This window comes from Sylvia atricapilla, chromosome 16 (assembly GCF_009819655.1).
Source record: "Sylvia atricapilla isolate bSylAtr1 chromosome 16, bSylAtr1.pri, whole genome shotgun sequence".
In the NCBI taxonomy this organism is placed as follows: domain Eukaryota; kingdom Metazoa; phylum Chordata; class Aves; order Passeriformes; family Sylviidae; genus Sylvia; species Sylvia atricapilla.
Window position 1 is genome coordinate 6,852,749 of NC_089155.1, and position 26,502 is coordinate 6,879,250.

A 26,502-nucleotide genomic window follows, 5' to 3' on the forward strand; every position below is an offset into this window, starting at 1 on the left:
CCTTCAGCACTGGTGTCCCATAACTTCATGCTACCATTGCCCCACAGGCTGAGTGTGGACAGCAGTGTGTCTGTCGGCTGTGTCTCTTCCTGTTAAATCCTTTTCTCCACCCCTACAGTCCTGCAGCCAGGTAGAGCACTTTTGCTGGGGTGACCAGAAATCTTTGTGAGGTGAAATGTGGGAACTGCATCCCTTTGGAGAGGCTGTTCCTCCCCTTGTGCTTTGCTTCCTCTGCAATCTGCACCCTGTCAGGGCTTGGTCCATGTGGTGGAAATAGTGCACCATAGCTGTGGAGACCTGGAAGCAAGTGAAAAGTCCCCATGCAAGTAGTGAAGGGTGTAATAAAATCATTTATTGCATTTTGTGCAGACAGGAGTCTAGAAAAATGAATACAGGTAAAGCAGTAAAGCAGTAACAGGGAGCATTCAACAGCTGAGGAGCCACTCCTCCATGAACACCTGCACAGAGAACACGGGGTCTGCACTGAGGCGGCTTAATGCACAACACTGAAAACACACACAGAAATTAAATGCAAGCCTAATAGGGGTTTTTTTGGTTTGCAACCTGTTTTATTTACAAGGTTTTAAACTTAATTGCATTGCTCTGCACACAGATTCTCTAAAACACAAAGCATTCTAGGTCACTACATGTCTATTGAAATATTGCACTCGAATAAAAGTCACTTGAATGGACAGAGAACATCTAGCTACAGTGATTAAAAGAGTATTGAATGAACCGACTTTGTGATAACATTCATAACAAATATATTGCACATGTAGCACAGAAAGTGTTGTAACCAGCAGGTCTCAGACCTTTTGGTCTTTCTGCTAGTTTTTAGTCCTGCTACACAGAGGAGGGTCTTGACTCTTCTAGTGCAACTCTTGCCCTTGTGCAGTCTCTTGTCCTTCCTCTCATCCAGCCACAGACCAGCACCTGCCCAGGCTGGATGCTGCCTGTGCCTCCTGTCCCTGCTGCCCTGCGGCTTGCTGCCTGTGCTGCGTGGTGGCCACAGCGACCTGAGCTGCCCTTCACAGTGACCTGAGCTGCCCGCTGCCACTCACAGGCGCCAGGGCTGCTTGGCCCTCTTGAAGCAGGGACTGGAGCTCATGCCACCAGTGCTATGTGCTGGCCAAACGCTCCCTGCCGGCTGTGGTCACACTCCAGCCCACCCTCCTATGGGTTGTGCTGCTTAGTGCTGCTCCAGCAGCAGCCTGCCTGTGAAACAAACTGGGGGGTCAAGACCTTCCTATCTGGAACAAAAACCGGACCATGTCTGCGCATGTGCCAAGGAGGAACTTGCATGTCTACCAGAGGAGGACACTGTCTTCACCACGGTGGAGCGGCAGAAGGGTGCTCCATGGGGAAACTGAACACTCACAGAGGCCAAACGTGCAGGGCTGGGTTTGTAAACTAACATGCAGTGCTGTCTGCTAAAACTGGCCCTCTCCAGCCGACAGCGAGGGGACACGCTGTAGAAACCAGCTCCTGTCTTGCCACAGCCAAACTGCCTGGCAGGGGTGTGGGAGCAGCCCTGGCTCTGTCCAGAGCTGTGCCCCTGCTCTTGCTGAAGGATGGGGAAGGGAAATGCTTTTTTTCAGCAGTAGTGATGGAAAGGAATGGCCTTCCTGCTCCCTGGGGGAGCCGGGACCATGGTTTTGCCGTCAGGGTGGAAGTGATGCTAAGGGGAATGGAATCCACTGGTGATGCTCAGGGGACGAAGCCAACCTGTCAGAAGTGTGCCCTGGCTGCTCTCACCATTGCTCTGCAAATGTCATTCCTGACTGCCCCGTACCCGCAGCCAAAGGAGAAGCCTCTCACCTAATGCTGTGTGGGTGAGTGCCGTCTGCAGACTCAGCAGAGGCTGTGCATAACCTGCCCCTGCCCTCTGCCCGGGCAGGAGGGGACTGTCCTCGCTGCCTCAGGCCCAGCAGCACAGGGGGCAGCAGCCAAGCTGCAATTAGAGGGCAACTGAAGGGAGCGAGTGGCATCTTGTGAAGAGGCAGAGCAGCTGGCAAGTGCTTGAGGCCCGACAACATGGTGCTAACACATGAGCTGTGTGGGCAGGCTGCTGTGCCTCCCTCGCTGCTGCTGAAGTGCCTCAAATAATTTTGGGAGGCTGGAAACAGCCTTTGAGCTTGCGTGTGGTGGTATAGGGCCAGCTCCAAGGGGCAGAGGAGCTAGACATTGGCAAATGCTGGTTCCCATGGGCTGCCCTTCCCAAAACTAAAGGAACTTTTCGCTTGCAGACCCCTAGCTGCTCTTCTCACAGCTTCCAGGCTGCTGAGGCAGCAGCAGGATGGGACAGTGCTACTCTGTGCATCTGCACCACTCGTCAGCCCTGAGCTCGTGTGCTGAAGCCAGGTTTCAGCTCAGCCCAACAGTCCCCCTGTATGTAAATGCTGAGCTCCCCATGCCTGTGGGAGCGGCTTCCACAGCAGCGCCTGTGACATAAACCTGCAGCTACACAGGCAGCCGAGCTACCCTGGCAGAAAGTCTGGCTGTGACTGGGACTGCTCCTGGAGAGAAGGGAGGCACTTTGGGAGTAATGGAAATGTAGGAGCAAGGTATGAGCAGGCACAGATGTGCGGCTGGGGCTTGGTTTTGGTCTAGGAGTGTGTCCAAGTAGTATCTTATAGCAAAAAAAATCCAACATCAAAAAACCCACTGCTTTTTATCCAAGCATCCCCAAATAGCTTTGGCCTGGACCTGGAGTAGAGGAGCTCTGAAAGGGAGCAGGGGCTGGAGTGGCCGGTGCAGGGGGGTTTCCTGTTCTCAGGGAGGCAGGAGCCAAGGTTGGCAGGGAGTCGGGTGGGCAGGGAGCTGGGACCAGTCAGGGCTGCCTGTCCCAGGCAGGAGGCAGCTGCTGCCTGGATGGACACCCGTGGGGATGCTGTAGCAGCACCCGCTCCCCCTGCGCCTGCTGCAGTGCAGAGCAGCACTGGGGAGCGTCTGGAGGGGCTGAGGGAGCGAGTGCTTCAGCCTAGGGGCTCAGCTCTGGCCAGGGAAAAAGTGCTGCCCCAGGGCCCAGGCTGGCACAAAGCCGCCAGCGCTGCCAGGAGAGGGCAACTCTTAGCAGGCTGCACTTTGAGTGGAAGCTCAAGTCTGCTGTGAAACAAGTTCAGAAAAGTCTGTGACTTCTTTTCCCTGAAAACTCTTAAGAAGCTAAATTGAGAAGAGAATAAACCTGCGACCTGGCCCTTTCCCAGGGGCTGCTGGTGGCCGGGGAAGGCTGCAGCCTTCACCACCACACTGGAGCGCTCGGTGCAACGGATGGGCTCCTGGTTTGTGCAGGAGCAGCCCGGCTCAGCTCCCCGTCCCTGCGGCCTGGTGCTAGCAGAGCCCTGCATCTCTCAGAATAGATATAGATCTCTATATATAGACTTCATCTGGTTCTATTAACATAAATATGATCACTTTAAAAATACACGTACTGTATTATGTACACTATGTACATGGGGCTGGGGCGGGCGCCAGCGGCACCCTGCTGCCCTCGCACCGCTTCCTGCGTGGTTCCTGGAACCGTTCACATTTGTTAAAAGCGCCTCAGTTTCTCTTCTGTGAGAGATGCTGGGGGTGAGGGGGGTGGGGGGGGACGGCGGCGGGGGCGACCCTGCAGCTGCTGCCAAAGACAAGAGGTGTTTGATCTGCCCCGGGGGGCTCTGCTGCCCGCGGGGGCTGACGGCTGTGGCGTGGCTGGTGCCTGGGCTGCCCTGGCCAGCCGGGTGAGGGAGTGTCATGATGCCGGGGGGAGGGCAAAGGGACCCCTACAGCCCCCACCTCACTGTGACGTCTTGCTGGTCAGATCAGCAAACAGCCTTTGCATATGTTAAAAATACACACAGCTCCAGACTGTCCTACAGCCCCCGGCAGCATCTGCGACTGCCTGGGGCCGCGGCCAGGGCTGGGTTAGCAGCGAAGCCCTGGGGAGCAGCAGGGAGTGCAGCGGGACACGGGGGGGGACCCAGACACATGTGCAGGTGTTGGGGCCAGCCGGTCTGGCTGGTGCCGGCCCCTGAGAGCCCCCAGTTTAGTGCAGCGGGGGAGCAGGGTGGGCTCCGGGACACCCCTGTGCCAGGCCAGAGCAGGCGCTGGTGCCTCGGGGGTCCCCGGCACCCATGCGGCTCCAGCCCAGAGAGGGGCCCCGGCTCACGCTGCTCATGGCAGGGCCTCTGCGCGGCTCCCGACACCGCAGCTCCACACCGCGACTCCTGCGCAAACACCTGGAGAGCGCCAGGGGAAAGAGAGCCTGGAGTCAGGCAAGGGGCACAGGGAACACCGCCAACCAGCCTAGGTCAGGACTCCTGCTCTCACGGCTTTGCTGTGCTCCAGCACCTGACCCCGCACAGCCGCCCCCCGCCCCCTGCCTCCTCCAAACCATCGTGCTGCATCTCCACAAGCTCAGCCCGCGGTCTCCGGAGAGGACGGTGTCCAGGCGAGGTGGGGCTGTCCGGGCCCACGGCGGCGAGGGGCAGCGGGGCAGCAGGGCGGTGGGAGGCAGCCCCGGGCGCTGCTGGAGGTGGGCAGAGGAGCGTCCGGCGAGGGGAAGCGTGGCGGGGCCTCTCTCTTCTCCCCGCGGGGAGGCACGGCGCAGGCGGCGGGCACAGGGCACGGGCGTCCAGCCGAGTCTGTGCAGGAGTAGCAGCACGGTGGGGCCAAGGTCCGTCTCGGCACGGCCGCCCTCCTGCCCGGCCAGGGGCTGCAGCGGCAGTGCTGGGGCTGGCGGCGGGGCTGGCCCGGCCAGGGCAGGCGGTGGAGGCAGCGCCGAGCTCTGGTGCTCAGTCCGCGGTTCACTGTATATATTTATATATAAACAAGGACAGCAGTGCTGTGGTGTTGCAATGAGGAACAGCTGCTCAGGTGCTGGATGCTCCCGGAAGATCTGGTGCTGCAGTTCGAATGGAGAGATCAGGGGCACGGCCAAAGCCAGGAGTAGGTTCTGCGCACCGGCTGCCATCCGGCCTTCCCTCCTCCCCTCCGGGAGCGCGGTGCAAAGGGGTGGCGGGGCTCTCAGTGTGCAGACAAACCTCTCTCGCGCCGTCTTTCAGGAGTAGATGGTGATGACCTCCCGGCCCCCACCACGCACTAGAAGCACTCTGTCCAGACGCTCTGTCAGCACCTCCAGGAACTCCATGTCTGCACAGCTGTCAAGGAGGACAAACTTCACACTTGAACATAGGTACAGCCCTGTGCCATCCCTGTCCAGCGCCAGCTGAGCCTGCAGCGCTGACACTTCCACACCAGAGCCAGGAGCTGGCAGGGTCAGTCCCAAACCAAGGGGCTAGGGAAGCCCACCCATGCTGGTGCTGTGTGATGAGGATGGTGACTGAGTCAGCAGATGGCTGAGCCCCACCGACTTCTGCCCAGGCCCCTGTCATGTGCCATTGCCCTCATGAGTGTAGGTGCACTCATGTGATCCCATCACCCATCACATGTGGGACGGGCAGGCTGGTGCCAATGACAGCTGCTGGACCCAGCCAGGAGCAGGAGGTGTGGCACTCCAAGCCCTGCAACTAGACCTGTGCCTCTTGGCACTTGCCTAAAAGAAGACACGGGGAAGACAGGACTCTCGTCCCCCTGGCGTGGAGGGGTTTTGACAACTGGCCTCACAGGAAGGATACAGTTCTCATCCCCTTTCCGGTTACGGGGAGGCCCTGGCATGTTCAGCAGGACCAGCTTGGCGTCCCGGGACTTCTCCACAATCGCCTCATTGAGCTTCACAGCCGTGTGCATCCTCCGCACGTTGGACCGGTTCCTGTGGGTGACAGCACGTGTGGGCACGGGACAGGCATGGTCAGTCCCCAGCCCCACACCAGGGAACACTGGCCTCCCACCCTAGAGCACGGCAGGCTGGGCTGCAGTGCAAACTTGGGATGCAGCGAGCTTTGCCAGGCACTGCGCTGCTGACTCTGAGCCCGCACTGGTGGCCATGAGCTGCAGGGCCATGCACAGTGCCCACGGGCAGTGGCAACCACGGCTGCTTGGGGCCGGGCATGTGGGAGTGAGCAGGAGCAGACAGCATGCGTGTCACCATGGGTGCCTGAGCCCAGGCTCGCAGGGAGCTGCTGGCAGCATAACAGGACAGACGAGGAGTGTGTGGTGCGGGCAGTGCACGGTGCACAGGGCTGGCAGCCAGAGCTGCCGTGTGCTGCCCGGGTGAACTGTCTGGCACGGCAGCTGTCACGGCTCACTGAGCCGCCCTCCTGCACAGGGGCAACCCCAATGGTTCCCATCATGCTGCCCCACGAGCACAACCCCGCTCCCTCCACCCGGCACCCAGCCAAACCCAGACTTACAGGTTTTCCCACTCCCTGCCAGGAGCACGATGGAGTCGGAGAAAGAAAGAGAGAGAGAGAAAGAGAGAGAGAGAGAGAAAGAGATGTGGTGAACACCAGGTGTGTACCCCCACTCCCTGCAGTACACTCAGCCTGGGCACCCCACCTCTTGCCAGCACAGATGTACACAGGAACCCCTCCCCACTCGCCCCCATCCCCTCTGCAAGGGCACACTCAGAGCACCCAAGCTGCCTGACCACTCCTCAGGGCAAAGATCAAGCTGGTGCTTCCAAGGCCCTGCCTGCACCCGCCTGGCTGGGGCAGGCAAGGACAGCCAGAATCACAGGGCATGGATGGTACAAGGTGGCAGCATGGGGGGGCCGTACGGCTTGAAGATGTCCTTGATGTCTTCAGGGCTGACAGGGCTCTTGCTCTTGTTCTTCTCAGCAACAGACTTCTCCTTGGTCCAGGTGAGATGCACCTTCTCAGGGGCTGCCTCCACCTCATCACCAGGGGACTGAGAGCTGCTGGAGAAGGTTGTGGCATTCTTGTCGTGGATTAGTTGCACCTGCAGAGGGAAGAGGGGGATGGTGGGCAGGGCCTGGGGCCAGCTAATTGCATGTCTGTGTCTTGGTACAACCCCTCACCTCCTCCTCTGGCTTCTCCTCGCTGTCAGCAGCCTGCTCCTCAGGGACGTTCAGGCGCAGGCGTGTGTTGGCTGGGTTCTTGCGCCGGATGGAGCCACGGGACTCATCCGTGATGCTCTGGATCTGTACGGGAGGGGTCAGCAAAGGGACTGGGGCACAAGAGGGCTTGGCTGGGCAGAGCCTAGCCTGAGGCCCTGTTTTCCATTAGGATGAGCCCACAGAGGTGGAGGGCAGTTTGGTTCACATCAGAGGGGTCAGAGCCCACCCAGCCTCACCTCCCGCTCCCGCTCATTCTTGGTGAGGTGCATTTGTTTGAGGATCTGGGAACGCTGCTCCATCACCAGCGTCTTCTCATAGGTGTAGGCAGAGATGTCACTCTCATGCTATAGGGGTAACACGAGAAATTTGTAAGGGCAGGTTAAGCTGTACCAACCGCTCCCAGCATGGCTCAGCATGTCCCCCCGTGGTGCTATGTGCCCCATGTCAGGCTCTGTCTGGCTCTCCCATGCACAGCATCCCTGACTGCAGCACATGCCCCGTCCCAGTACTCACCATCTCCACCACCTCCACCTCTGCAGTGATGCGCAGGTGGTACAGGAACGTGGTCAGGTCCTTCTTCATCTGGATGCTGTTGTCATCCATCTGTGCCACCGTGAAGATGCGCATCTTGCACTTACGCCACACCTGCAAGGGATAGAGGAGGCTTGGGCACGGCTCGACAGGGATAGCGGCAGGCCAAGCGCCAGTCCCACACTGCAGGGCACAGCACTGCAGGGCCCAGCCTACCTTGTGCTGCCGCAGGAGGAAGGGCAGCAGCATCAGCATCCCCCCATCATGGACAATCCACCAGACGTCTATGTGGCCCTCCGAGAACCGCTCCTGGTTGCCCGGAAACATGGCAACATTCTTGGCCACCAGCAAGGCCAGGTGCCCAGCTGTGGTCTCTCGCACCAACTCTGGGAGGGGAAGGGCCACGTCAGCCAGGGCAGCTTGCAGCCCGCCAAGCCCAGCAGCGCCCACCCTCCATGGTGCCTACCAATGAAGTTCCTCCAGGTCTGGTGGTCCTCCTTCTGGCGCCAGCTGCGGGGCCAGCCCACCAGCACTGTGTTGTGCTGCAGCCCCCCCAGCCCGCTGGACTGGATGAGGTGGGACATGCCATCCCGCAGGTTAGAGGAGATCACCACCTGACAAAAGCCCTTCACCTTCTCTGCTTCCATCAGGCGCCGGATGGACTGCAAGGGAGAGGGAAGTCAGAGATCCCAGGGCCTCGGGGACAGGCATGGATCACAGGCACAGCAGCTGCCAGGGCAAACAGTGGTCCAACCCAGACCAGATGAGGTACAGGGTATGGGGTAACGGGTACAGACTGTGGGGTACAGAGTACAGAATGGGGGGTGCCGAGTATGGGGTACAGGGCTGTGAGGTGCAGGGTGAAGGCTGTGGGGTACAAGTCCTTGCAGGGTGCCTGGGTCTCTGGGCCCCACAGAAGCCAGTGGCTCCAGGACAGGGGGGTGATACCCAGCAGTGCACAGAGCTGGCACATGGCTCTGCACCATGCAGAGTGGAGGGTGTCCTTGTGCCAGGGCTCTGACAGGCAGCGGAGCAGCAATTAGAGTTATTTACTCAGAGAAATTATAACATGTCTGCATGGGAGAGAAACTGTTTGCTTCCGAGGGCTTAATCTCATTAATGTGCCGCCCCGCGGGTGCAGGGGGTGGGGAGTGCTCGCACTCTGGCGGGGAAAGGCTTGTCTCCCACCTTGCCTGGCACCAGCGCCACAGAGACTGTGGTGAGGGTTGAGGCTGTGGAATCCGCTCAGCCCACAGCCCCTGGCAGGGCACTGTGCTGTGCTGTGATGTGCCATGCTGTGCCAGGTCCTGCAGCAGCTGGCCAAGACTGGGACCAGTGCTTGGCTGGTGCCAGCATCTCTGGTGTCTTGGAGGGGAAAAGGGGTCCAGAGACCCCTGTGGTGCTATAAGCACCAGTGAAGCATGGAGTTCTCAGGCTCTGCCTGATGCCACTCCAAAGCTCTCTGGGCCATCCAAGGCCACCGGCCCTAGCCATGGGGCAGAAACAACTCCGGGCACCTGTGGACCAGGAGCACCTGCTGCTGGTATGGCCTGTCCTGGTGCAGGCAGCTCTCACCTCCTCTGCCCTCTGCGCCTGAGGGTGGTTGTCCAGGAAGGTCCCTTCTAACACAGAGGCCACGATAGTGAGGCCCTTCCCAGCCTTGAGCTGTGACGTGAAGGACAGGAGCTGCGGGTGCACCACATTCTGCTCCTGGTCCCCACGGACCAGGACCAGCAGCTGCGGCCTGGAAGGAGGGTTCTGCAGTCAGTGCCCGCACCCAGCGTGTCCCTGCCCCAGCACCCTCAGATCCCCATCTCCCTGCCCAGCCTTACCTCCAGTTCTTGGTGTGTGGGGGCCCTTCCTCCAACCGCAGCAGGGCATAGCGGGCTGCACTCAGGGACAGGCCCCGGATCCCATCACCCCACTCCTTCTCCGCCCTGCAGGAACCAGCAGCACATAAGGGATGCCCATGGCTCTGGCCACAGAGCACCACACTAGCACCCTGGAGCATCCTGAGGGAGGCCATGTGGCCACGGGGGGCTGGCCAGGACCTGCAGCACCATGGCCTCCCTTACCCACGGTATTCGATGTATTTGTAGATGAGGCCAGCGATCAGCATGGCCACCAGTGCGTAGTACCAGGAGCAGATGAACATCAGTGCCAGGCACAGGCTCATGCCCAGGAAGGAAAGGGTCCTGCAGAGAGCACAGAGCTGTCAGCCTGCCCTGGGGTCCCATGCCAGGGTGTCCTGGGGTGTCCCTGTCCTGCCCCATCCCAGCTGGCTCACCAGTGGTAGTAGCGGAAGCGGGGCCGCCAGTTGGGTGTCCGCAGCAGCGTTTGCACCGCACACGCCAGGTTGACAAACATGTAGCACATGAGGAAGAACCTGCAGGAGAGAGACGGGGGCTGAGTGGGCGCACTGTGAGGGACTGAAGTCTCCACACCTCCTCGCCCCAGGATGGCCAATGCTGGAGCAGGACCCACTAACAGACAGAGAAACAGTGCCGTGGAGAATCCAAGCCTCAATGTGGCCAAGATGGGACCCCAGAGTCCCTGCAGGGCCCCCCTCTTCCCAGGCAGGGGGCAGGGCAGCAGATGCATTCCCCCCACGAGAAGCAGAGACCCACACTCGCCACCCGCTGCTTGTGAAGGTGCGGGTCGACAGCACGCTGCCTACATGGAGAGGATGGGAGCCACCTCATCCAGGGAGGCGATCAGGATCCCGATCTCGCAGATGCAGGCTGTGAGCAGCAGGGCCCATGTCGGCTCCCCGTTGGCTTTGCCATGGCCAAAGACCTGGAAGTGGGGGGAGAGGGGCGTGTCAGGCTCTGCTGTGCCTGGGCAAGAGTACTCAGTGCAGCCTGATGAGTCTGGACCTTCCCATATATCCAGCCCTGGCAGGAGCAGAGACTGGGAACACTGGGTGCCGTTAGCTGGCACATGTCCCATGCTGGAACCAGCCAGGGCAGCAGTCCCAGGACTGGCTCCTACTGACAGTACAGTCCCATTCCCGGCAGATCCCGTGGTTCTCCCCACACCCAGCGCAGCAGCCCCTGTACCCCCACCAGAGATGAGCCCCAGCTCAGCCTGGCCACAGCTAGCACAGTCAGGCACCCTGTGCTTGGGACGGACAGGCTGCCGGGGGAGAGTGGCCCCTCCTGCAGCCGTGGGGACGCGGGAGGGGACAGGGGAGGGGACCGGGGGCGCGTGTCCGGACGCATTAGAGGGTGCGGGCGGCGCGAGCGAGAGCTCGGGCTGGGGCTGGCAAGGAGAAGGAGGGAGGATAAAATTAGCCCGCTCTTCCCTGGGGGGGAGCTGTCGGGTTGGATTTGGAGAGATGAGGTTGTGGGAACGCGTCTTCAGAGAGCAGATAAAATATGAAGCGGCACGGCAGCGGGGGGGAGGGAATTGTGACCTTTCCCGACACTCTCCTCCCACCGATACCGCAGCCAGAGCCACCGCGGCCGCCCACCGCCGTGCCGGTGCCGGCGGGATGAGGGGCAGGGAAGTGGGGCTGCTCCGGCAGCGACGGTGTCGGGAGGAGGCAGGGTGGGCTCCCACCGGTCTCTGGTGATGGTGGGATTGCAGCCACAGTGGGCCCTCAGGGTGGGGCAGCACCGGACTCGGGGCTCACCTACCCTGAGGAAGGGTACGATCCCATCCCTGGAGATGGCTTGCAGGAGGCGGGGGGCTCCAGTGAGACTCTGCAACCCAGCCCCACATGTGGAGAAGAACGAGCCGATGACAATGACCCACGGGGACGGCCACGCCAGGGTGCCAACCACCAGGTTCCCGTTGACGGCCTCACCAAACCTGCGGGGCATCAGCACCACCTGCAGTTCCATCCCATGACCCAGCTCCGAAAGCACCAGCACCACAGTGGCACAACCCAGCCCCCCGCAACGACACCGCTTTGGGGGGATGTGATACAACAGGGCAAGGGCCCACCCCCTGGAGGGGTGAGCAAAGGAGCAGGGTCAGAGCTTGCCAGGGGTCTGTCCTCATCCCTGTACTGTTAGCACAGCCAAGGACAAGGGCAGGTGTGGGACGGGACTCCTCATCCCTGTGCTAGGGGAGCAGTGATGATGCATGCAGTTGGATCCTGTTTGTGTTGGTGCTGGCGACCCAGAAGTGTCACCTGCCACGTGCGGTGAGCAGGGCTGCCCCAGATAGGCAGGAGCACAGGCAGCCCTGCTTGTTGACAAACAAGTGGCTGCCTGCAGCCTCGGAGCGGGAGAAATGCAAAACATGGATGGTTGGGGTGCACACAAGCCCCCAGCGCCTGTCACAAGCTGCGCCCCCCTTCCCAGTGACACCCACGAGTCCCTCAATGCCACCATGTCTGCCCAGTGTGTCCTCGTTGCAGCCTTCCCCACACTTCTGCCTGTCTCTGGGACTGCGCCTGCCCCAGCCCATTCCAGAGGGCTGCCGGACTGTCCCCATGCCCCCCATGGCCTTGGGCCACTCACTTGTCACGCAGGACGACCCCCTCGATGCATGCTCCAAAGAGGACAACAGAGCTGATATCTGCCAGGTGGTCAAGGAGAGCCAGGAGGACACCAAGTCCTGCCTGCCCAGCCAGTGGTGGCCTGGGACCCTGTCCCAGCCCAATGAAGCACCCGAGTTTATCTGCCCTGCAGAGCCCACCCACCCTCAGCCCCTCAGCCCAGGCTCAGGCAAGCCCTGAAGGATACAGACTGCAGAGGTGGTGGCAATGGCCAGGATGGTGCCCGTGGGGATGGACTTCTGGGCATCCCGCAGGTCTCCAGAGCGGTTGGAGCCAGCCATGATGCCTGAGGAAAGAGGGGATGGTGTCAGGGGAGCAGAGCTACAGCCCATACCTGCCCCAGATACCCTCTGCCAGGCACCGTGTGAGCCCTGGGCACAGCAGGGCACGGCTCGTTGTGCACCAGGACGGGAAGCAGACATGATGGGCAGCGGAGAAGGCGCTGCTGCGGCTTGGGGTACCCAGCCTGCTTTTCTCATCCCCCCCAGCACTTCTTCTCCCACCCCAAACCGCAGTCTGAGGCCACTCAAGGATTAGACTCAAAAGCTCTCAAGTGCCTTGTCTCATTAGCCCTTAATTAGCTCAAGCAGGGACGGTGGCTGCCGCAGGGGCAGGGACAGGGTCCAGCCCCGACGTTGCTCTGGGAGGGCAGGAGGTCACGCAGGGACACGGCTGCACAGGCGCGTTCAACACAGCCCGAGAGATGACCCGTGCTCCGGCCGCAGCAGCAGCCCGGGGCAGGACCCCACAGCCCGCGGCATCGGGGGGCAGGCGTCCCGCAAAACCCGGGAGCTGCTGGTGAACGGGCAGCGGGATGGAGGGCCGCGGAGGCTGAGCGGCTGCCGGGGACCCCGCAAGGCCGGACCCTCCCGCGCTCGCCATGCCCGGGGGCAACCCGGGGGCTCCCGCCGGCTTTGGCCCCGGCGGAGCTGCAGGGGAGCCCCGGAGGCTGCGCCCCGCTCGGCTCCGCAGCGGGACTGGGGCGGGGGGGGGGGAGCTCCTCTGCCCCCGGAGAGCTAAAAATACCGAAGCGGCGGGACGTCAGCGCGCACCGGGCGGCACCGTCAGATCTGGAGCGCGGGCGGCTGCGTGGGAGGCGATGGCGACCAGCCGCCCCCGCGACGCCGCTGTCACCGCCGCACCCACGGCGGGGGTGGCACACGTGCGGCCCCGCCGAGCACGCCCGGCGGCACGTGCCCCGTGTGCCCCGGCGCGGAGCGGGGCCGGCGGCGGCTCCCACCTGTGACTGAGGGGAAGTAGATGCCGACGAGCAGGGTGAAGTAGGACGTCATGTCGCTGAAGACGTAGGGCTGGTCCATGTCCACTGGGGTGTCGGGGGAGCTCACTGAGGGCAGCCCCCGCTTCTCCACGATCACGCCCTTGGTCAGGTATGAGCTCCAGAGGTTCTCTGTGAGGAGGGAGGAGGCCGGGCAGCGGGGATGGCGTGAGATGCCCACAAGCCCCCTTACCCAGCACAGCACCCCCACCCCACAGGGATGGAGCTGGGGGGTGTCTGGTTCTCCCTCCCCCGTCCCCACCGAGCAGCTGGCTCAGCAGATGGGGCTATGGGCAACCAGAGGGTGAGGATGGCAGCGCAGGTGGGCAACCAGAGCAGGTTCATATTGCTGCTGGCAGCATCCCCACAAGATACCGGGAGCAGCTGACACGGGATTGCAGTAGCAAATAATTAAGAGGGTAATATAATTAATGCTGATCAACACAGGTTTAAGAGAAGTGGATCGTGTCAAAGTAACTTGATAATGTTTTTGATGGGATTATGAGGTGCGGGGCTGATGTAACAGGCTTAGTGTCCCTCCGCGTGCTGCTTTGGCCGCAGATCGCAGGGAGAAACTGGAGCAGTGGAGAGCAGCCAGCACCAGGCAGGGCGGGCAGAGGCAACTGCCCTTGGCATGTCACTGCCGGGGGGCTGCAGGGAGGAGCAAAGGGGCCCCCAGGGACCAACCCTCAGCCCTTGGCACTGAGCCCCCTTCATGGCTGCTCACAGGTGACAGATGGGGCTGGCAACCCCTATTGGCATCGCCTATCTCATCCTGTCAGAAACGTGTGTTTCTCCCTACAGGGAGACCCCTCACCTAGGACACAGCAAGCCCCAGTCATCTCTGCCAGGGTCAAACTGTGCCACCTCTCTCAAGACACTCTTGGTCCAGTCACCATTGTCACCAGCCACCCCAGAGTGGGGTCCTGGCTCTGTCCTGATGCCCCTAGTGCAGGAGTGTTTGCTTCCTGTTGCCCTGAGAGATACCGGCTGGGTGGGTGGGGGTCGGCACCCCCTCCCCAGCAGCATCACTGCCAACAGGAGCAGATTCCACCCAGCAGCCAGGAGCTCCTTATCTGACCCAAAAGACCTCAGAGCGGCACACCATTGGGAGGCTCCCAAACACCTTGTGACTGCACTCCACTAATCACAGTCACAGCTGCAGCCCTGAGCACCACGTGCTTAGCCAAGTCTGAGCTCCCATGCCTGTGTCCATTCAAACACCAGGACAGGATGGCTGAGGTAGCCCTGCAGCGATCAGGATCCTGCTCGTGGCTCTCCTGCTTTCCTGAGTCTCAACAACCACTCTGGCATGGGGGTCTGCAGACACCCTCTGAATGCGCACAAAGCATCAGCCTCTGCCACCCACTGCTGAGCGTGAGCACCTGGCAGATGTACCAGCATCTCCAGAAAAACAGGTCATAAGTGGCCCCTCCCACCAAATTCACTTATCTTTCTGTGGTCCTGGCCACTCTCCCAGCCGGGCTGTAGCCACAGCAGCTAAGTGGCCCCAAGGGGTGATCGCTTCTCTCAAAACCTCAAATCAATACCAGTCTTTCCAAAGGCCAAGGGGAAGCAGAGGGAGGATTTATTCCTCCCCAGCCTTTGGGCATCATGCTGAGCCACCCCACTGGCTGACACAGACTGCGTGCAGGCGGCTGCAGCACCCTGCTCTGTCACCCAGTGCAGGAACCTGTCCCACTGCCTAGCACAGCATGAGCACAGTTCACTGTGCCTCAGGAGCAGAGCAGACCCCAGCAGCGATCACCCACACGCCCTCTCACCTGGACCCAGCACTGTTTGCCCCCACAACACCTGGCATGGCTGAGGAGCCATGCTTAGGACAGCCTCCCACGGCACACCTCCACAGCCCTGCTGGCAGAGCTGCCCAGAAGGCACAGCCACTGCCCCACCACAGCTCCCGTGCACTTCCTTCTCCGTGCTTCCACTCCCATGCCCTCATGCCCATGCCCATGTTCCCATGCCTCTGTCGCCTGCTCACCTTGGATGAGGCCGCTGGCAGCGCCGGGGATGCCCTCGATCTCAGTGACATTGTTCATGGTGAAGTACTCATCGCAGGTCGCATTGAGGAAGCGGGAGGTGCAGAAAAGCTCCCAGAGCTTGGAGCCAACTGTCTCGTTCCCCTCCACCACCATCTTGGTGCAGAGGTCAAAGCCGTGGCGTGAGAGGGTCCTGTTGCCCAGGAGGCAGATCCTGGGAGGACACGGGCACTCAGCACTCAGCATTTGCATGCCCCAGCCCTGCTGCATCCCTGCAGAACCCCGTACTCACGGGAAGCTTGGTGGGTCAAAGGCCGATTTGATGACACCAGCATAGATGGCAAGGATGGAGAGGATGACACAGCCCAGGAAGACCAGGGCAAATTTGTTGACATACTTCACACCCACGAACACGACGGTGGCCATGCAGGTCAGCACACAGGTGCCGTACACACGCATATTGTTGAGCATTGCGGCCGCCTCCCCACTGGCGTCCTCTGCCTTGAAGATGGCCATGGCTGGGAAAATGTAGGCCTGGGAAAGAGTCATGGCATCACCACCTGGCTAACAGCCTGCAGAGGGGATCCCAGGGAAGGGTCTTTCAGGTCCCCTGCCCTGCCAGGAGCTGAGCCCCATGGCTCTGCACAAGGCAAAGACCAGGTACCTACCAGCAGGATTTCGATGGTGCCCAGGATGTACATGGCACCGGCAAAAGTGGTGCCCAGGTAGAAGCAGAGCCCCACAGCCCCACCAAACTCAGGTCCCAAGGAGCGTGAGATCATGTAGTAGGAGCCACCCGCTGTCAGAGAGAGCAAAAGTGGGTCTCAGCCAGACCCCAGTGACACCCTCATCCAGTTATCCCAGAGGGCAGACTGGAGCCAGGATAGGCATAGGCCCTGCTCCAGCACTGAGCAAGATGCTCAGCAGCAGGAGACCACACTGGAAGAATCATTCCCCGGGAACCCAGCAGCCAGGTGCAATGGCCAATGGCACAGGTATTCCCTGGACACCAGACAGGAGCTGGAGCCCCAGGGGCCTGGGCCATACCCTGCTCCATCCTCCCAGAGGAGCCCTTAGAGCTGGGCTGCTAGGATCGATGGTCCCGCTGCGGCAGCAGGATGATAAATAGCTTTAATTACACCCCGTGTAGGGCTGTCAGTGACGTGCCCAGCCTGGCGCAGCTCACAGCTCCCCAGGGCTCTGCAGGGCTGGCGTGTTCTGGGGGAGGCAGCCAGGGCACCCACCGGCCAGACCCCACGGTGCCTCCCGGGGGGCAGAGCCCACACACAGCAGCGTCCCTGTGTCCGGCGGTGGGAGAGCCCACCCCATCACCCAGCCCGTGGCACCCAGCACGCCCTGCTCCCATCCTCCTGCCGTGTGTCTCCCGGCTCCCCGCGGCCTCGCCAGTCTGGCGGAGGGAGGAGCCGCGGCTGGCGGCTCTCGCTGCCATCTGCACCTCGCGGCTTTGGGGACGGGTGGCGGCTTCCAGCACCGCGCTCCCCCGGGCCGTGGGGATCCCGGCCGGCTGGTGGCAGAAGGCTGGGGAGCGGCTGGCGGCCCCGGGGGATGTTCCCTGAGAAAAACCCCTGCAGCCACCCCACCCCGCAGGGGCCAGCTGCCCACACACGTGGCACACGCGCGGACGCGGTCTTGGCTCTACCTGGCACCACACCGTTGGTGGCGATCGCACTCATGGAAATGGCCGTCAGCATCGTCTGCGGGAAGAAACACAGAGTGAGCACCCGGCGGAGCTGGGCAGAAGGACAAGGGAGCGGAAGGGAGAGCTGGGGCCACGCTAGGACACGGGGCTCCCTGGGGCCACGCTGAGATATGCCACAGGGCAGGGATGCCAAGGGAGGATGAATGGATAGATGTATGGGTGAGTGGGCAGGCAGGGCTGTTGGCTGGCAGCACCGCTGAGAGAGCTGAGCCCTTGGAGGGGCTGGCAGAACCGGGGTGGGGGGGTGCAGGTCAGGCTGCCCAGGACACTGGACAGGGCCAGCCTTCCCAGCCTCTGCCTGGGGGGACTGTTCTGGCAAGGTGGCTCTGCAGTATGGTACCAGAGCAGGGGATCCCCAGCACATCCCCCTACATGGCAGCTATGATCTGGGTCACCATTTGAGCAGCATTCCACTGCTGATTCCTTTGGGAAGCCGAAGGCTTCTCCTTGTTCTAAGTGGGGCATGAGCTAGGGCAGGGGCCGAAGCTGGGGCAGGAGCAGAGCAGGGCATGGTGGGCTGGCAGCTAGTGCACCTCTCCATAGTCCAGCCAGCCAGACTGGTGACCCCCAGGCCAGTGGAAGCTTATCTGGCTCCAAAACTCACGCAGGAGCAGCAGAGGAAGACCATGCAGAATGACTCCATGATGCCAGCAATCCCCACCACCCAGGTGAGACGCAGGAAGAGGATGACTCCAAAGATGTTCTGGAGGCAGGGCAGGTAGACACCCATGAAGGTGCCCATCCGTGGGGCCTGTTGAGGGAATAGCAGTTATCAGGGCTCAGGGGCCTGGCTGGCAAGGAGCAAGAGGTCCCACTCCTCCTGCAAAGCAGCCAGGAACACAGGGTAAAACTTCCCCTGGTTGAGGCCAAGGAGTCCCCTGTTTCCAGGGCAGTCTATGGCCTGGCACTACACAGGTAAGGCCAGGAGACAGAGGGAAGGTTACCTCTCTCCTAAGTCCTCACCTGCACCGGCTTCTTCTTGCCTCCATCATTGTTCTCAGCCTCCTCATGCTCCCGGCTGCCCTGTGGCAAGTTGGTGTAATTGGCCAGTCCACTCAGCAGGGACGAGACCATAGGACTTGTGTCCATCTCCTCCTGTGGAAAGCAGAGCCCAAGTCATGAGAACAGTCACTTGGGACCCCAGCCAGCTCCAGAAGACCTCACCAGATGCTACCCCACTGCCTGCCCCTCTTCCTGCCAAAGGGATGGCTTTGGCAGTGCACCAACCCTGGTCTGGGGTTCTAGCATGTCCCAGTGCCCAGGGTGCAGGTTGGGTGCTGTGGGACAGCTGCTTAGCTCAGCCCCCTCCCCATGCCCCAGTGCCTGCATGCCCTACCTCGAAGAGGGCCATGTTCTTGCCATCATACTCTTTGCCCTTCTCCAGGTCCGTGCTGTTAATGAAGGGGCTGCTCTCCTTGGGATTGCCATCACCTGCAGAGACACCACTGAGTCAGTCAGGCACCCCCTGCCCCACCCACACCTGGAGAACACCCACCCCACAGGGTCACCACTGTGAGGAGTCACAGCCGCCCGTGGCTCCTGCAGGAGAGCTGCCAGGGCTGCGGGCACCATGCTCGTGCCCAGCCCCAACACAGGCGACGGCAGGCCGGCATCCCGGCCACCAGCATCACCTCCCACACCACACACGGGCAGGGGCTGCCATCCCCAGGAGCCACACGCTGCCCTGCCCAGCCGTGCTGACACGTGGACCCGCCGGAGCGCATCCACCCAGTGAGGCAAGCAGAGTGGATCCGGGGGGAACCCTCCGGCGGGATGCACGGCAGCAATAACTCACAGCGCAGGGTGCCTGCGGGTGAGCGCACTGGGACTGCCCTCAGCACTGCGTCTGCAGGGGCAGGATCTGGACGGCTGCTCAGCATCAGCGCAGAGGGGCCGGTCCCGGCACAGTGCCTGGAGTGGGGCGACTGGCCAGGTGTCTGGTCCTCCTCCCAGGCACGCACCACAGGGGTGGGGGCCACAGGGCAGGAATGTATCTGGAGGTGTCATCACTGAGGGCAGGTGATACTCAGGTCAGTGCAGCCACCCACAGCACTGTCAGGCCCATAGGGGCCACACAGCACCAAGACAGGGGCCACAGCCACTCACTGCATTAATGACCTAGTGCAGAAGAAACCTGGAGTTGGCTTAATAGCGACGAAAACAGCTGAGCTGCAGAGCAGCAGAAATAAATCAAGCTGGAAATGGAGCAGCAGCAAGGATGGTGCTGCCGGAGCAGCCCAGCTTCAAGAGAAGGCCCAGAGCAGAGGAGGACCAGGGCATGGGGGCCAGGAGCCAAAGGACACAGTCCTGGGCAGAGCAGCTGAGGGGGTACCCATGTCATGGGGAAACCTGGGCAGCCAGGCTTGTCCCCAGCCCTCAGCAGGGGGAGAGAGGCTCCCTGCCACACACGCATCCCACCACCACAGCCCTGCAGCCAGAGCAGTCACACTGCCATTGGCCACCGCACTGCTGGGCAGGCTGCCCACATGGGCAGGGTCACAGACCATCTCCACACTTTGGGGCCAGGGAGAGAACTGCCCCCTCCACCATCCTTCAGCATGGAGCCCATGAGTGCCCTGGGGCAGAGGAATGGTGTCCTAGCAGTGTAGTCCCTCACTCATGGTGGCAGCCACAAGACAGACCCTGTGACCATCTGGAGTATCCTGGTCCTTTGAAGACCACCATTCTCCTGCCAGTTGACTCATATTTGCGATCCTGGAAGCCCGCGTACAGTGGTGATTCACCATCTGCAATTCCCTGGCAGACAGGATGCTTCTGCCTGACCAGGAGGTGAAATCTCAAGTGCTACAGGTGACACCGACCTGCAGGCTGGTCCCCAACTCCCATCATCCTTGGGATCCTCCAACATGGGGCAGCGCAGGGCAGCAGTGTCCCTAAGGGCACAACCAAACACCAAGGCACAGCCTGCAGGCTCCTCCTATGCAGGAATGGCCATGGCAGTGGCACTGGGACACACTGGCCCACAGGTCCCATGAGCTTCACTCCAGAGTCCCCTTGGACACACCTAGCACCCCAGGTTGCACCACCGGCATGTGCCTGCCCTGTACATCCCACAACAGCTCTCATCACAAACCTCATGCACTCCCTGCTCTGTGTTCGGTCTAGAGCCCCAATGAACTCTGCTGTCATTAGGTAACAGCGATGGTGTGGGCTGGCAACCACCCACCCGCCACAGCTCTTGCCCATCTGCACCAGCCCTGGGGACCACATTGATAAGAAACATCCACCACACTGACAGGACACCCTGCAGGCTGATGCTGTGGCCACCCCCAGTGCGGTGACACAAGGGCGCAGGAGCAGGGGTGGCTGGAGCTCACCTCCCCCTTGGGGCTGGGTGGCACCGGGGGACACGGGCAGCTTGGCAGGGAGACATGCTCGAAACGTGGCAAGGCTCTGGGACCCCTCCGGGAGAACGGAGCCCGCGGGGGCCTCGCCTCACCGCCTGGTACCCAGCCGACGACATCACCGTGCAGATTTCCATGGCAACGGCGAGCCACGGCCGCCTCGGCTCCCGCTCTTATGTAACGGCGCAGGCAGCCGGACGCTGGCCCCACATGGCACCCGCGCCCCGGCCCACCGGCGCCTGATGGACGGCGCGGCCGGACCCCCGGCCCCAGCCCAGCCCCGCCCCACGGGACTGGCCCTGCCCGGCTCACACGACAGGCGCCAGCAGCACCCCGGGGTGCCCACGCTCCCATGGCACTCACAGCACCCACAGCTCGCAGCCCCTCTACTCCCACCTCCGGCCAGCGCTCCTCACGCCGGGGCCACGGCCCGTGCCGACATCACCCAGGCTGCCGGGGCTGGCCCGCGGCGCAGGAGCCCCTCGCCCGACGCTGCTGCTGCTCCACTGGGAGAGGCCCCAGGCTGCTGAGCATGAGGATGCAGCACGGCTCGGGGAGACTCTCAGTCTCCCACGTCACTCCAACCCCACAGCCTGGAAGGAGTTAAGCCCAGGGCGCAGGGTCCCAGGTGACAAAGCGCTCCCGCTTCTGCTCCTGCTCCTGACGGAGACCATTTTGCCGCAGCGGGGCTGGTGCAGCCTCTCCCCGGTAGCTGCCTCAGACCCGCGGTGTGAAGTCAGGGGCAGGCAGGGCAGGCAGGGGCAATGCGCCCGCCCCTCACCTGCCACTGCTTCGGCCAGCCCTGCCCGGCGGCACAAACGCAGGGCTGCCTCCCGGGCCGGGGGACGCGTGGGACACCGCCAGTCCTACCAACGCTCACGGAGCTGCCCCTGCCCCGCTCCCCCAGTGCAGCCAGGACAGAGCAGCGCAGGGCCGGAGCGCCGGACGGGGCTAGCAGCCCCAAGGCCAGCAGCCGAGCCGGGAGAGGCAGTGTGAGCAGAGCCGAGCCGAGCCGAGCCGTGCCAGGCTTCGATCCCGGCGCTCAGCCGGCCCCCTCCCCAGGGATCACTCAACATGAATCGGCCTTTTAATTTGCTGCGGCGCCTGGAAGGGCTGGCGGCGGGATCGCTGGCAGGAACCCGCAGCCCCGCCGTGGGCACCGCGCAGCCCTGCTCTCGACAGGGCTTCCACCAACCTGCCTGCCCAGGGCAGTGCAGAGCAAACGCGGCAGCGTCAAAGGACCGTCACAGCACTCTCGGAGACCCCCAAGGCAGCGCTCAAGCAGCAGTACCAGCCACAATTTGATCTTCTAATGGCTTTTTACTTAGCCCTAAATTGGGTTGGGAAGCGTCATGTCCCTTATCCCAAATCCTCCCTAATCGCTTTACACGGCGCAGGGCACTGAGCACTGGCTGGGGTAGCCCCAGCAGCCACCCCCTCGGGCTAATTAACCAGAGCTGCTGCCAAGGCTGCAACCCGACTACGGCCGGCCTGTCCCCTCCGCAGCACCCAGAGCACAGGGAGCCCCAGCCAGGGACATCGGGCACTAGGGCTGCGGCACTGCCCGGGAGGTGCAGTGGGTGAGGGGGGCCGTGACTGGGGTAGCCCCGACCTCACAGCCCTCTGCGCCTCCGTCTGTGCTCCTGCACAGGGCTGCTGACAGCTCCGGAATTCCCTGTGCCACCCCCACTCCGGTCCCCTCCACCCCAGGGGCAGCAGCAGTGCGACGGCTGCTCATGGCATTAGGGATGCCCTGGGGCTCCCCGGGAGGTACACAGGACACCTTGACTTTTGCCACAAGACATCTGGACTCCCGAGGCTCTGCCTGCAGCAAGGGGCACCCCAGGGTGACCCCAGCAGGCCAGCGAGCACATGGGCGAGCACGTGGCCCTGGCTGATGTCCCCAGCTGCTGCCGTTTTGCAGGAGCTGCTGGCCAGGGAGGCCACGCTGCTGTTCTGTCACCTCCGGCTATCAAGGGGACTTGGCTGTACACAAACTGCCTGGCCCTGGGCTGTTGGCCTGGGGCGCCTAAGGCAGATGGGGATGGCCAAGATATTATTATTATTCTGCGCCCACCTGGCTTCCTTCTACCCTGCACAGGAGTGTTCGACATCTGCCCTGGGGAGGGTGAGCCTTGGAGAGGCCACACAGCCCGTGCAGCCCCACTGAGGGAGACCACTGATGATCAGAGGAGTGCTGGCTCGTGCTGGCAGTGTCACAGCAGAGCCAGCTCCAGCTTCAGCGTGGCAGAGGAGTGGAGGTGGGGGTCAGGGGTGGGATGGTGGAGTATGATGCTCCCCCCCCATCCCAGGGCTGTGCTTTCCCCCTCCAGCCAGCAAGCACACCCAGTGGCCTTTTGGGCTGGATTCCTTCACTGCCTGACCCAAATTGGACCAACTGCTACTTCAGACCTATCCTCTTCCTTCCTAAACCCGGGATTATCCTCCCTTTGATCAGCCGGCCCTGCAGCGCAGGATTTCCAGCACAGGCGTTTTGGCTGGCTGCATTTAAACAGCTTCCCAGATTCTCCGACAGTCCAAGCCCTGCCTTGGAAATGGCCGTGGACACAAGTTCCAGCAAAACTCCTAGTCCTGGATCTGGGCTCCCCAAGCATCCCAGTGCTCCCGGGCTGGGTGACAGCACGGCACCCTGCAGTGGGGCTGCGGCTGACATCCCAACACCCCAAACAGAGGAGCGCAAGGTGCCAACCCAGACACCACAGGCAGGAGCCCTGCCTGCTCCCCACTCCCACCATCTCCCCAGAGGGTCTGCATTGGTCCAGCCCTTGTGGTGTTGTTGGGGCTGGAGCCCTTCCAGCCCTTGTAATGCGGCTCATGCATGCTGTCCAGAGCACAACCTGAGTGGGGACACTGCTCACCTTTTTGATAAATAAGGCCTAAGTGGCACCCAGGGCTTCAGTGGTCATGCTGGGCTTGGCAAGTTGCTGGACAGCCAGCACTGGAGCAGCCAGGACATGTGCAGGGGGCCCACTGGCAATGCAACAGCTTTGCCACCCAATGGGTTTTCCATGGTCCCTGCACACAGAGCTCATGATGGGAATCCAGCTGACCCTTGGCATGGGGGGGACAACCCACACCCCTGAGCTCAACTACCCTTGTCACAGGTGTGGGGAGCTCTGCTGAGCCCCTTGCTACAGACAATCCCTGCTGCCCTAAGCCTCCCAGGCTCCTGCTTCCTCCAGCCCTTGACCCGGCTGTCCCACAGGGCACCGTCTCACCAGGCTCAGCTCCAGGGACAGTCTGCCTGGTCCATCTGTAGCGGCACTGTGTCCAGCCCTCCTGCCAGACCCCAGCATGGCAGAACCGCCTGCTGCCACGCCGAGGGCACTGCCGCGATGGAAATCGGTGAGTGAGCGAGATCCCGGTGCTGCAGAGGGCAAGGGGAGGGCAAGTGCTCACAGAAGGGCATGACCGAGGGCCAGTGCGACAACCTCAGCACAGCAAGGTGCCCCCAAAAGTCTCCTGCCAGCCCTGACCTTGAGCAGAGCTGCAAATAAACAAGCAAATAAACAGACTGGGGTCGGCAGAGCAGAGGAATACAGAGAGCCTGTCTGGCTGTGCCCAGAGCCCCACTGTGGGCAGCCGGGACCCCCACAACCGCTGCCATAGTCAGCCATGTGCTCCCGGCTGGGGCTTTGGCAGACCCCACGAGGGGGCCTGGAGAGGAGACTTGGCGGGGGGCTAGGAGGGTCAGAGAGGCAGTGCAAGTCCTCCTGAGCACACACTGCATCCCCCTGGCTGCAGCCCATCCCCGTGCCCGGCAGGAACACCTGCAAGAACGGGGCCTGTGCTGCCTGACTGGCTGGTGCTGGACGTGGCCCCGGGAGGAACGGGGACCCTCACAGAGCTCGGTAGTGCCGGGTGCCGGGAGGGGCTGAGGCCAAAGCGCCAGCAGTGACGGGGCTGCTGTGGGGCCGAGCGGCCCCTCGCCCGCTACGGGCAGCGGCCCTGCGCCGGGGCTGCGCCAGGGCTGCAGCGGGACGGTGCACCGCGCGGCACGGACTGCACCGGACCGGACCGGCTCGACTCGGCACGACAGGGCTCGCTTTGGCTCAGCTGGGCTCTCTTTGGCTCGGCTGGGCTCGGCCGCGGGACGGACGCCTCCTGCGGCCCCGGAGCAGGGCCCGGGCGGCCACTTCAGCACCGCGGACAGCGGCAGCGGCCCCGGGGGGCGGCAGGGCCGGGGGGCGGGAGCGGAGAAGGGAGCGGGGGGCGGCTGCCCGGGATGGGGAGGCGGCTGCCGGAGATGGGGGGGCGGCAGAGGAGAGGAATGGGGGGGAGGGCAGCGGGGGTGACAGAGGCGATATGGAGAGATGGGGGGGCGGCAGCCGGAGATGGGGGGCGGCAGCAGGGAGGGCTGGGAGGGCTGCAGCGGAGATGCGGGAGGAAGGGGTGGGGGGCCGGCAGCTGGGTGCGGAGACCCTTGCGGGGGTCCTGGGCAGGCAGGAGCGGGACTGGTGCCACCACTGGCGGGGGCTGTCCGGGAAGCGGCGGGACCAGCCCCACAGGGTCGCTCGGAGCACAGCAAGCAGCCCCCACGCAGGAGGAGGCTCCTCAGTGAACCCCGCACGGCTCGGCCGCACGGCCGCTTCCCGAGGCTGCCGCAGCGGCAGGAGTGCGGCCGGGGCTGCGCGGAGGCGCCGGGAGCGGGAGCATCCCCGCACCGCCCGCCGCAGCCCCGCGGGGCCGCGGGCGGAGAGCCGCCGTCGCGGCCGGTGTCGGTGCCTGTGCCTCCCGCCTGCCCCACGGCAGAACACCCCCAGCCCCCGCTGCCCCCGGCTCCGCGCCGCTTCTGCCCCGCGTCGGCGCCTGCCCCCGGCCCGGCGGGGGCGGCCGCCCCGGGCCGTCCCGCTGTCCCGCTCGTCGGTGCCGATGCCGGTGCCTCACCTTGGCTGGCGCCGCCGTCGCCGTCCTCGCAGTCGGTCAGGTTGTTCAGCATGGCGCCGGTGCCGCGGCCGCTCGCTGCCACCGGAGCTGGAGCTCTCGCTCCGCAGCAGCCGCGTCCCCGCGCCGCCCCCCGCGCCGGTGGGAGGGGGCTGCAGTGCGGAGGCGCCCGGGCTCACGGCTCACGGCTGCTGCCGGCGGAGCCCAGCCCGGCCGCCCGCTTCATCACGTATGCGGGAGGCATTGCCCCCGCCGCGGCGGGGAGGGGGGGGCGCGGCGGCGCGGGGGGGCGCAAAGACGAGCGAGCAGAGCGGGGCCGCCTCCCGGCTGCGCCAGGCGTGGGGGGGAACTAGGGCATCGCTGCGGGCCCGGCTGGCGCGGGCGGGACGGGACGGGACGGCCCCGCAACCGCACCGACCCTGCACCCGCCCCGGCCTCGAACCCCGCCTCCAGCCCCCGCACCGGCCCTCGCACCGGCCCCGCATCCGTCGCCAGCCCCCGCATCTCACACCAGCTCCCGCACCGGACCCCGGCGCAGCCTCCGGACCTGGAACACACTCGGGGTGTTACAGTGGGGCAGAACCTGCGCCTGCGGGACCGACGCATCCCCAGAGGCGGTTGGGGCCCGGGATCAAGGCAGCCTCTGTTCGCGTGGCCCCTGTCCCGCGACGGGCGGCTCCCAGGTGGGGACGGCTCCCGGGTGGGCAACACCACGTCACGCAGGAGACCCCTCTGCAGGCGGCAGGGCCCCGGCCGTGGATGGAGACCCCTGCCCCAGTAGCAGGACTATCCAGGGCGTGCAAGGAGGGGGAGGATGTCCAGACCACTCCACAGTGATGCTGGGGGGATAGCAGAGGTGATTGACCCTGCTCTGCCCAGCTGACCTGCAGACGGGAGCAGGCTTGATGTGACCTCCCCTGGTGACCAGAGAGCTGAGTTCACACCCGTAACAACCTTCTCAGACTTGGAGAAGGATTGCAGCAGGGCGGAAACCCCCAGGCCCTGTGCCATCCATGGAGGTCCCAACTCTTGGAGCTGTCACCCACAGGGCCAGGGGCACAGGCGACTCTAGAGATGGGGTTGTAGAGGGACCCTGCAGGGCTGCTTGAAGCCCCCTGTTCTCTCATGCACTTAATCCGGGAGGATCCCCCAGCCGGAGCTGGCTGCAGCTCCCGGCATCTCCTCCAGCACAGGCTGAGATCATGACAGCCCGCTGGCCTCCGTTACTTCTTGACGGCTG

At 63.1% G+C, this 26,502-nt stretch overlaps 1 protein-coding gene across 2 annotated transcripts; it reads right to left on the bottom strand.

Moving 5' to 3' along the window:
• Nucleotides 1–330: 330 nt before the first annotated feature.
• On the bottom strand, nt 331–25,445 carry SLC12A5 (solute carrier family 12 member 5). 2 transcript variants are annotated; one of them, XM_066330672.1, is made up of 27 exons: nt 25,266–25,445; nt 18,329–18,423; nt 17,956–18,087; nt 17,597–17,743; nt 16,933–16,987; nt 15,941–16,071; nt 15,565–15,806; nt 15,275–15,486; nt 13,237–13,404; nt 12,184–12,282; nt 11,959–12,016; nt 11,128–11,302; nt 10,167–10,285; nt 9,777–9,875; nt 9,565–9,684; nt 9,322–9,426; nt 9,065–9,233; nt 7,956–8,151; nt 7,706–7,875; nt 7,472–7,603; nt 7,195–7,302; nt 6,920–7,042; nt 6,659–6,840; nt 6,294–6,308; nt 5,619–5,752; nt 5,025–5,133; nt 331–4,885 (listed from the first exon to the last, which is right to left on the bottom strand). In XM_066330672.1, exons 1-26 carry the CDS (start codon nt 25,315–25,317, stop codon nt 5,042–5,044), a joined length of 3,330 nt encoding a protein of 1,109 aa, XP_066186769.1. In that variant the 5' UTR covers nt 25,318–25,445; the 3' UTR covers nt 331–4,885; nt 5,025–5,041. The 2 variants fall into 2 exon arrangements, with proteins under 2 accessions (XP_066186769.1, XP_066186768.1); XM_066330671.1 differs by having other exon boundaries at nt 331–5,133.
• Between the last annotated feature and the right edge of the window lie 1,057 nt (nt 25,446–26,502).